The sequence below is a fragment of the Varanus komodoensis genome, unplaced genomic scaffold (genome assembly GCF_004798865.1).
Source record: "Varanus komodoensis strain SLA01 unplaced genomic scaffold, ASM479886v1 scaffold10, whole genome shotgun sequence".
In the NCBI taxonomy this organism is placed as follows: Eukaryota; Metazoa; Chordata; class Lepidosauria; order Squamata; family Varanidae; genus Varanus; species Varanus komodoensis.
This window is the reverse complement of record NW_025335269.1, coordinates 35,594,623-35,605,974: the sequence shown is the minus strand read 5'-3', so window position 1 is coordinate 35,605,974 and position 11,352 is coordinate 35,594,623. Positions and strand designations below refer to the sequence as shown.

At 40.2% G+C, this 11,352-nt stretch overlaps 1 protein-coding gene across 1 annotated transcript in view; it reads left to right on the top strand.

Annotated features, from left to right (window-relative positions):
• TPO (thyroid peroxidase) overlaps window positions 1-11,352 on the top strand; it is a 62,251-nt gene that overhangs the window by 15,548 nt on the left and 35,351 nt on the right. The window contains exon 6 of the mRNA XM_044419157.1: window positions 1,830-2,036. Within this exon, the coding sequence (XP_044275092.1) occupies window positions 1,830-2,036 (207 nt within the window). The remainder of the gene's footprint in view (window positions 1-1,829; window positions 2,037-11,352) is intronic.

Here is an 11,352-nt window from a genome sequence, read left to right as displayed (position 1 = left end):
TGGAGTCACTGAAGCAGTTGGTGTGAGCTTAAGTGGACTCCATCCAGCCACCTCATTCTCTGCCGTCCCCTTCTTCTTTTGCCATCTGTTCTTCCCAGCATTAGGCTCTTCTCCAGGGAGTCCTTCCTTCTCATTAGGTGGCCAAGGTATTTGAGTTTCATCTTCAGGATCTGGCCTTCTAAAGAGCAGTCAGGGTTGATCTCCCCTAGGACTGACCGGTTTGATTGCCTTGCGGTCCAAGGGACTCGCAGGAGTCTTCTCCAGCACCACAATTCAAAGGCCTCAATTCTTCGGTGCTCAGCCTTCCTTATGGTACAACTTTCACAGCAATACATGGCAACTGGGAAAACCATAGCCTTGACTATACGCACTTTTGTTGGCAGGGTGATGTCTCTGCTTTTTAGTATGCTGTCTAGATTTGCTATAGCTTTCCTCCCCAGGAGCAAGCATCTTTTAATTTCTTGGCTGCAGTCCCCATCTGTGGTGATCTTGGAGCCCAGGATAATAAAATCTGTCACTACCTCCATTTCTTTGTCATCTATTTGCCAGGAAGTGAGAGGACCGGATGCCATAATCTTAGTTTTCTTAATGTTGAGTTTCAAGCCAACTTTGGCACTCTCCTCCTTCACCCGCATCAAGAGGCTCTTTAGTTCCTGTTCACTTTCTGCCATGAGAGTGGCATCATCTGCATATCTGAGGTTGTTGATATTTCTCCCAGCAATCTTAATTCCAATTGGTGATTCGTCTAGCCCCGCCTTTCTCATGATGTGCTCTGCATATAAGTTAAATAGGCAGGGCGACAGTATACAGCCTTGCCGAACTCCTTTCCCAATTTTGAACCAATCAGTGGTTCCGTGTCCAGTTCTCACTGTTGCTTCTTGACCCGCATATAGGTTTCTCAAGAGACAAATAAAATGGTCCGGTACTCCCATCTCTCTAAAAACTTGCCACAATTTGTTACTAATTGTGCACCTGAAGCAAGAGGTATATCAAGTAGCAAGGATCGAACAGATACCGTTTCTTTCATGTTGGCTTAAGGAATGTTAGCAGAAAGTAGGGTATGGCTTGTGAATGTCGCTCAGTAGAAAAATCTGCCAACCAAGTAATGCTTGTCTCACTGCCCTAAGGCAGCCTACTAAAGCTGTTAAGAAAGACTTTCAGGGTGCCCGCTTATATATGCTTAGGCAGAAAAAGAAGTCCTACAACACTGGCTGGAGCATGCCAGGAAATGTAGGACTTTTTTCAAGTATGTTTAGGATGCAATCCTGTACTCGTTTACTTGGGAACTAACTTTAATGTGCAACCATATCCACTTCCTACATTGTAATTATTGAAACTTGCCAGACATGTATATCATTGTGGCTATTATATAGTGGGGTATCCTTCTCCAACATGATGCATGACAAATGTTTTGGCCCTCAGCATGACCATAAGCCAGGCTGGCTGGAGCTGATGGGAGCTGAAGTCTGAAATATCTGGATGGTAACAAGTTGGAGACAGCTGTAATAAAGTATTCTGTTTATACCTAAAATTGGCAAAGTTCAACTTACAGCTTTTCTAACTAAAGAAAAACCATATCTGCTGAAATATATTGAACCCCTATCTACTGAAACATACCAAACTTCTTTTGAGGTACTGTTATCTCAGCTCTTAATTCCAGAAATATCAGCCTGTCCAAACTTTAAAAAAAAAAGCAACAGGAAAAAAAAACCTTAAAACATGGTAGTGTCAAGTGTTGGTAAAAAGAGATGAGTTCTTTGTTTCTTTTGCTATTTTGTCATTGTACAAGAAGTAAATGTCATGTAGCATAGTGACTCTTTGTCTTTCAGGTGCGTGAAGTTACAAGAAAAATTATTGAGGTGTCCAATGAGGATGTTACTGAAGACGAGCTACATTCTGAAATCATCATTGTGTGGGGTCAGTACATAGATCATGACCTCGCCTTTACCCCTCAGAGTGGGAACCGACTTTCCTTTCAGGGAGAGGTAAACTGCCAACTAACATGTGAAAACCAAGATCCATGTTTTCCAATACAGGTATGATGTAAGCATCTTTTTAGCTTACTTTAAGGAAGGCTGAACATTGAAGAAGTCAGTGTTAATATCTGTGCACTTCTGAAAGTGCCAAAATAAGAGCACTTGGTATGTTTGGGGCTTGCTCACAAATCATTTACTATGAAACATGTTTACCAATTCGTGTTCCTGCTGCCAACATGGACAGAGCCATCATCTTGCACTGCTGATTAGGAGGGTACAAGAATTTTTTTTTAAGTTTGGCAAATAGCTGAACATTCCCTGCTCACAACCCCAAACAAAACCCCTTTTTGGGGGGTGGGCAGGGAACTTTACACATTCTTGAGCATTCAGCTACATTTGCAAATGCATCCTTTTGAGAAAATCTGCTCTTTACCAAAAAGACACACTTTCAGCCTTTGGTCAGTGATGAAAATGTGCACATTTCTGCACTTACCTTTAAAATGTACATTTTTTCCCATTTGGAAAAAGGCACTTTTTCTGTTTGAAAAAGAAACAAAAGGTACTTGAGTTCAGCAAGGAGAATGAGCCGAACCAAGCAATGAGGCAAAAAACAGACAACCCTGACAAGTTCAAATGACGCTGGTTCTTTCACCACTAGATTGTTGCCACCCCTGCCCTATATACAGTTGAATAACAATTAGATTTGGATCAATCATCTAATTGATGGAAAGATGTCTAACCTGGGTTGTCCAGTCTGAAGAGCTGACTTCCCAACGATAAACTGACAAAATATTTATTTTTTTGAGGACTGTCTGGAACAAACTGGGAAATGGTATAGAGTTGGGAATAGAAAATCCTACAAACATTTAGATAGGAAAAGGCCTGTCTGCAAATTCTGCATTGCTCCCTGTCTATATGTGGATAAGATCGTGCCTTCATGTAAGCAGCCCTGCCCCCTCAACTCACCAGTTCCATTTTGCAAGGATAATTTGTTAGGAAAGCATCTAGAGAATAGAGAAGAAAGTGAATTGCATGGACCTTGCATGTTGTTTTCTCATAGCAGACATGGAATTTGGTACAAGTCCTCTTCTAGGGCTAGGAGTACAGCCAAATTAAGAAACTTAATGCAATTGATACCATATGATATTTTAAAAATTGGGTGCAGTCCATTAGTCACTGATGCTGCAAGCTTCCATTCACTTCCAAAGGGCTTGTATTAAAGCTGCAAACACTACCAGTAGAATCAAAGAGAAGTTACATAATAGCCATAATAGTCTCAAATCCCTACTGCTGTCAAGCTGCGTAGAAGCATGATGACCCAAGACTTCATAACTTTAGGAAGCTTTATACTGTAATCTAATTAGAGACCTTCAGCTGTTGGGTGGTACGGAAGTTAAATAATAGCATATAGTGGAACAGTCATTAGATGAGGGCTGCAAAAAGCAGATGGCTCACATATAGGGTGACCATGTCAGCATTCATGGGCTATTTTATACTAAGTCGCAATTCCAACTGCTACTTAATATAGATATCTTAAAAAATAAACATTTTGGTTGCTAGTTAATATAAACAGTGATTGAGCAGCTTTTCCTGTTTTTGTTTTCATGTATTAAGTAGTGATTTCCCACAATTCTGCTTTGCTGTTCGTTGAATTACTGTGGGCTCTGTATCACCCTGCCTGATTTTTGGGAACCCCCCACCACTAACAGGACCTCAGGACTCTCCACCTATAATTTTCAGATGGCCAGAGGGCCTGCTGTGGGAAGGAGGGGGTAGAGAATTCACAAAAGTCCCCCCAGATCAGGGAAGATTGTCTCATCCTGTAACTTCCACACATCCTGATTGCTCTGTTAATTTCAAGAAATGTAGCAGATTATCCCTCCATTGAAATGAATAAGTTGCCTTGCAGTTCGAGTTCCATGTACACCCTGGAATTCCATCTGCAAGGTCTGCCTTGCAAGGCATGGATGGATTGTAAATGCTCTGCTTCGTTCTATGGCAAGATCAAATATTTCAAATCCCATTTCAAAAGAATTAGATAAAGATTGAAGAACTTCTGTTACATAAAATGTTATAAATAATAACGTCACGATCCAGGGAAAATATATAAAAAACTCAATACCGCAACAAAGGGCATGTTTTTCTCAGGGCCGTCTTAACGCATGGGCCTGATGGGCACTTGCCCGTGGGCCCCATACTAATCTGTGTATGTTAACTCTTGGAAAATTGGTAAACTTCCAAAATTAGCAGTAGTTGTAGTTGTCGTAGGGGCCCCAGTACACTGCTTTGCCAAGGGCCCATCATGCTGTTAAGACAGCCCTGGTTTTTCTAGGATGGAAAACTGAACTAACAAAATATCCTCATTAAAAATCTATTTAAAAATCAACGTTTTCCCTTTAGAATTATGTAAAAACTCTGATCCTCAACGAATTGGCTAAAGAATGAAAATGTCAGGTGTTACCACCCACAGCTTGTATCCTGCACTCATCCTGTGCAAAGATAACAATGCCATGTGTCCAGAAGAGATAACTCATTGTGTGCCACATGTCCAATGGAAGTGTCAATAATTTTTTTGAATGCGGGGAGGGATTGTAGTTCTCCCCTGCTTAAGATTTTGGCAACAACTGAACAGGCTCCCTGCACCAATTTTGTGTTTTGCAGGAGCTACATGTGGCAGTTCTATCATGACTGCAATCCACATATGACTGTTGAAAGAGAAATAGTGCATGCTAGGAATGCATGAATTGACAGTCTTGATCTCACTGGGATTGTCCATTTTTTCAGGTCAACCTCATGTTTGGATGCATGTACTCATTTACTAAAGTTTGTTTGTGTGCATTCTAGAAATGTATATGTATGTGTGTATATGTGGTGCACATGGTGGGCATGTCGTGAGTGGAGCTGGCTGGTGCCAGAGGTCAGACTAGATGGCCCGGGAGACCCCTTCTGACTCACTCTGTTTCTATGTTTCTATGTATGTTTATTGCTTCATTTTGTAGCTGTAGTTTTTACATGCCATCAAATCATCTCTGACTTATCGTGACCCTGTGAATGCCTTCCAAACTGTTCTGTCCTTCACAACCTTGCTCAGCTCTTGTAAACTCACAACTGCGGATTCCTTTATGGAATTGATCTACATCATAGCTAGTCTTTCTCTTCTTCTGTCTTCAGCTTTCCCTAACAGTATTATCTTCTCCAGTGAATCTTCTCATGATGTTCCCAAAACACAACAACTTCAATTTTGTCAAGTTTATTTCTGGGGAAAGTTCTGGCTTAATTTGATCTAGGACCCACTTGTTCATCCTTCTCTTAAGTCCATGGGTTTGGAAGCCCCATGTTTCAAAAGCTGTATCCATTCAGAACAAGGCCATACTGGGATACAGGTATATACAGTCTAACTTGGTAAAATCACTTTTTGCTAGATAACTTAAAGAAATTTTCATTAATACTTTTCACATTCGGAGCAGTATTGGGAAGAATTTCAGTAGCTGTGTCTGGTTTTATATACCAGCTTGTGAAATCAGAGTCACATGACACCACTGTGACCACCATCAAATGCACTGCAGTAAAAATTCTCAAATAAAAACACTCAGAATGTAAATACAAGTATAGACTTCAGAAGCTATATATAGCTCTGATTTAAAATGCTAAGACATTTAACAGCCTAATCAACACATCAGGACAAGTCATTTTTAAAGAATTATAGCACTAAAAGGATTCTCTACCCCTTTGAACAAGTTATGTTTAAAGTTTGTTTTTTCAACCTTCATTCCCTTGCATCAGTTTCTTGAGGATTGAGAGTAAGAAAATATCCCTCTGAGCAATGGATAGCTTTTCTTAAAACAGAAGAAACCTCTTGAGTGTGTTAATTACAATTCAGAGATGTATTGTAATTGCTGGTAGCTATTTGATGGTCTCTGCAGTAATTAATTTTTAAAAGTCAGCATTGTAATTATATTTTATTTAAAATAGCCCTGGTGATAAATATAATTAAATAGCTGGAAATATTTTTTCCAATGATTAAGAATGAAACATCCTATGAATATTCTATCTCTAATTTTAAATAGAAGTATTCATCCTTAACTATTTGACATGCAGTGCAACTCTGTTTTCAGATGGGACATTTTCTGTTAGTATTTCATAACTGCTATTCCTTTGGATATCATATACTGGAGACACATATCATAAGAGAGCTGTTGCTTTCTTGCCAAACTTCTGGTCTCTCCAGACGCACTTGGCAAGTTGGCCACTATGTGAGCCAGATCGCTGCACTTTACCCCATTCAGTGATTTAGGATCCAATGGATATTTAGGCAGAAACTCCTACAACTGCCAATATGCCCCACACAGCTTGACCTACTAAAGGGATGCTGGGAGTTGTAGGAGCCTTCTGTCTAAACCTGCATAAGACTGTGCCCTTAATATCTGAAGATATTTTCAGGATCTAAAGACAGACAACAAGTTCCACATCTAAGTTACACACACTCTCCTGAATGTCTGTAAAATTGTCCCCTAACACACATGTACAGTTGTGCTCACAAAGGGTTCCCCCTGCAGAAACCCAGTTGTATGGACAAGGCAATCTCAGTTGTGTGCCCAGAGCTCTCCATGCATACCATTTAATATGCAGGATGGGGGAATGTGTTTAGATGCTCAGGCAAATCAATGTTGCTTGGAAGTAAAGTCAGATACTTATCCTCTTCATGTGTATTCAGTATCCACAGGCGCTGGATGGGTGATAAGGGTTTTTATCAGATCCAGCAGGGCTCTTACGTGCTTAATGAATGAAAATGAAGTGCTAGCAGTGCTGTAGTGTTTTTGGAGGGGAACACTGATGAGGGTTAGAGATTATAAGACAGCACATCAGATCTCTCTAAGGACTGGTTTTGTCATCCCCAGACAAAATAATGTGATAAAGAGTCTGCATAGATGTCCATGGGTCAAACTTGATGCCACATATGCTGCTGTGATTGAAACTCCTCTTTTTATTTCTTAAAAAGCAGCTGTGGGGATTAGATGGGAGGGAAAAAGTCAGCAATACTTTGAAGCACAATATGTGGGCTGCTTCCACATTTATTAATATAATTTTATATCCAGAATAGAATTAATATTTCTGGTTCCATCAATGCAACATTTAGTTCTGAGATTGTAGGCAGCTTTCTTCAAAAAGTTTCTTTGAATTTGCTGCATATTTATCACCTATAATGTCATTTTCATAAACAATTGTTTGCATAGCTTTAGGACTGCAGAAATCATACATCAATGAGCAACCACCATATTCTAGAAAATGCTGCTTTAAGGCTACAAAATCTAGGATATAAAGTGAATGAACATGTATGTTCAAGAGTGACTAAGGGCACTCACTGGGGCTGGGAATTTGCCAGTTCTAAACATTGCATTACTGGTAATGGTAATGATGGTAGCGCGATAGGAACTTAGCACTTGCAAGCCCAGCCTTAGAAATAGCCACTGCCAGAATGGGGCAAATCAGCAGAGCTCCATCCCACAGTCTCTGCTGACTTGTCCCATGCTGTAAGCAGTCGTTTTGAGTAGTTTCTGCTTAGGCTAGCATCCTGTTGCACCCGTGTTCATTCCTGCTACCACAGCGGCACATTGGCTACTACCCTCTATTTTCTGTATTCTGAACTCCACAAAATCCCATAACACATTTCATTCTCATGCAAAAGCAAATGAGCAAAACTTCCAGATTCTGAATAAAGCAGATTGCAAAAGCACTAAGGAAACTTACAGGGCAGGGAACAAATCCAGGAGTTGAATTGTCCAGTGGATTTCTACAGGATCAGCAACGTAGCATTGAATATGGAACTTTTCCTGCAGGCATTGCCCATTCATTCCACCCACTGTTCAGCATTTCTGGTTATGCTCAGAAGGAATGAAAGCAGAATTACAGGAAGCACATGTCAATACATTGAATGGTTTCTTTTGCATGGAGAGCACATAATTCTTGTCTTTGATCTTCCTCTGCAAGGCTCCATTAAGATTAGTCTCATCAAAGGATAAGACAATGACTTGTTCATACACAGTGTGACAGAACAGAAATGACTATATTCCCAGTTGTAAAGTGTGACAAACCTTTCTTGCCAACGTAGGCTCTTGCCTCTTGGGGAAACTGGGTCTTAGTAAACATGATTTTTGTGGGACATTCACTGGTGGCCACATCAAGCCAGGGACCACTTGGAGTCACATCATTTACACCAAAACAAAAATAATACGCCACCCTTAGTACTGACTTTCCTTAGGATCTCAGCAGGGGAGGAAGGAGTGAAATTCCTCTTCCTGCCCTCTGTGACTCCAATAATTCATGAGATAGTTGCTCGCTTTGTGAAAGCAGGCAGATAAGGGAACAGAAGTAGGAAAGTTAGAAAGCTGTAGATTATTACTCATTATTGATTCTTTGACTGGGTTCAGCCAGTTAATACCTTTTCCCCATGCCATGGCCATGCGTCCCCAGCTTACTCCATGCAAGCAGATTCCATTGTGCTTTTTTCACAATATACTATAAACAACTATGTGTGGCAAGTTGCTGTGGCCATGCTGAGCTTTCCCTTAGGCATGGGGGCGTGCTAAGAAAATAGCTTCATGTGAAGAGTTTTCTTTAGCCCTGGAGTAAAATGTTAAGCATTGCAACTGAAATAGATGGGTCATGTTTGATGCCACTTAAAAGACAGCATAGGGGAATCCTCATTTGCACATTCAGCTCTTGGCAGAGCACTTCTCATCACATCAAAAAGAAAATAAAGAGACTTCATTATGCAGCTCCACCAGTCCTTTGGCATTCATTACTGCTACACCCTCTGCAGGAATATGGAATGATGTGGAGTCAAACTGCAGAGGCAATTCGCCAGAAGATGCATACCATGCAAACTCTCATGCCACTCAGGGTGTGCTAGATACTCTTCTCTTCTCTTCTCTTCTCTTCTCTTCTCTTCTCTTCTCTTCTCTTCTCTTCTCTTCTTTCTTTCTTTCTTTCTTTCTTTCTTTCTTTCTTTCTTTCTTTCCGGCCCATTATATACTTCTGTGCCTAGTGATTTCTCCCCGTTCCATGGCTTAAATGGCTATCTAAAAACAGCAGAAGATTAAATATAAATGGTGATATCATGTACATTTAGTCTTAAAATGGAAGCCATGACAGGAATTATCATTCCTAGGCACTTCCTGCTCAGATAAATTTGCAACCTAAATGTTGTCAGTGCTGGGAATAAGAACTTAAGCAGAGCTGCGCTGGTTCAAAAAAGGGTCCATCTAGTCCAGTGTTCAATTCACCTGGTGGCCAACTGGCTACCTTTGGGAATCATAAGCAGCTCATGCAGGCAACCACATCCTCCCAACCCTGTTCTCCAGCCACCTGCTGTAAATGGCCCTATTGCTTCTGGTCCTGGAATGATAGGAGACAAACCTTTGTGGAAAATGAAAGTGATATCAGTTCTTGGGGACGAGCAAGCAGAGTTGCATATGCTCAGGCTTCATTTGAGGAAAGGGTGGTAGAATTTGACCTCAAGATTGCCCTTACTCCTTGTCAACTGAAAGGGCAAAGAAGACTTGCCAAAGTAAAAAAATGAATAGAGGGAACAAACACTAGTTCAGGAGAAACTGAAGCAAAGAAAACACTTGATTACACAAAAGAGGCAATAAAGTCCACAATTAACCAGTGAAATATTCATTGTCAAAATAAAGGATCACTCCTTGGAACTGTTCCCACTGAAATAATGAGCGAAGAAGTGGGAGCATTTATTAATCAAAGAAGTTTTAATCAGCTTAGAAGATAAGCAAGTATTTAACATAATAGCCTACTTGATAACATTCCCTACAGTAATGAGTTTTCAGTGCTGTTTTGAGGGGCGGGAGCCGATGGTCTACTGAATAAATGTATAAAAAATGCCATTAAGACACAGATTTTAAAGTTCCATTACAAGTATCCTTCAGCCTTCATCATCTCATTTAAACCTCTAATTTGCTTTCTGTGCCTCTGGCAATTCTCCTATTCAGGATGTTTCTTCCACTTTTTTTTCCACCTGCATCAATGTAAATTTATGTCTTTTTGTTTTTAAACAGAACAAAGAAGGGAACTGATGATAATATATTTATGGTGCTTCCAGGACTGATTGCTAGAAGCTTTCTTCATATAATTACTTTAGCATCTTTATTGAAAAGAACCTGATCCTTAAAAAAACATTTTTGAAAGGCAGAACAATGTCCACTTTTTAAAGTCTGGATATTCTGCAAGGAGTTCTCTTTGGGGATAGTTCTGGTAGGCGACCCACGATTTTCTGTTCCATCAGCAAATGTCCTTAACTGTCACACATACTTGCCTAAGTAAATGTTTTGTATACCTGCAGAAATTACTACATTGTAATGTTTCAGTAGATTACATGAACCCTAACAATTTCTATTTCCATGATATTTGGGGGGGGGGATTCACATAACATCGTAACCCCTCCCCTCCCTTCAAATGTCTTAATTCCTACAGTCATAAAATAAAGTTCACAGCAAATGAATCCTATGAAAGCTATGGGAACTTTCCCAATACCCTGAACCAAATGAAAGACAAACAAGTGGGCTTTATATCAGATCAAACCAGAACTTTCCCTGAAAGCAAGAACAGGCAAAACTGGGGATGTGATACTTAGGGCACATCATGAGAAGATGAGACTCCATGGAGAAGACAATCATGCCAGGGAAAGTCAAAGGCAGAAGAAAAAGAAGGCCAAGTATGAGATGGATCAGTTCCATCAAGGAAGGAAGTCACAGCTTTGAGTTAATTATGCCCTTTCTTCCCATGAGCAGGGCTGTCAAGGGCAGGACATTTTAGAGGGCATCCATGCATAGGATTGCCATAAGTTGGAGATGGCTTGACAGTATGTAGCAACAAACATAGTATTAATTAATACTTATCTGGAACCTGGCATATTTTCCATGGCATATTCTCAAAATCAAGAAAAAGAATTTAAAAATGGAACTCACTGGGACCAGCAAAAACAGTTCTGTAACCTACCTATACATCATCAGTAAAAACAGATACATTTTCCATTCATGTCAAAGAATTCTGTTCAGATCTTTCATGCAGCTCTATATTCCTGGGATCCTTGTATATTGTTTGCTTCATGCCATACGAAGATCCATTGTAACAAAAAACGTACACTCAAACTGGGTACACTGTGCAGCTGGAATGGACGAAAGATAGATCTGGATCTGTAGCTTACTGGATGATTTGCATTAGATGAGAAGGGGATAATTTGCAAGACCTCAACAGTGACACTTAACAAAGAACCTTTGTTCTAGCTAAATTGTGTCATTAGAATTCTGTGCATGTTCTCTGTGCCAAGTAACAAGGGGAACGCTTTGATTTGTGCACAAGT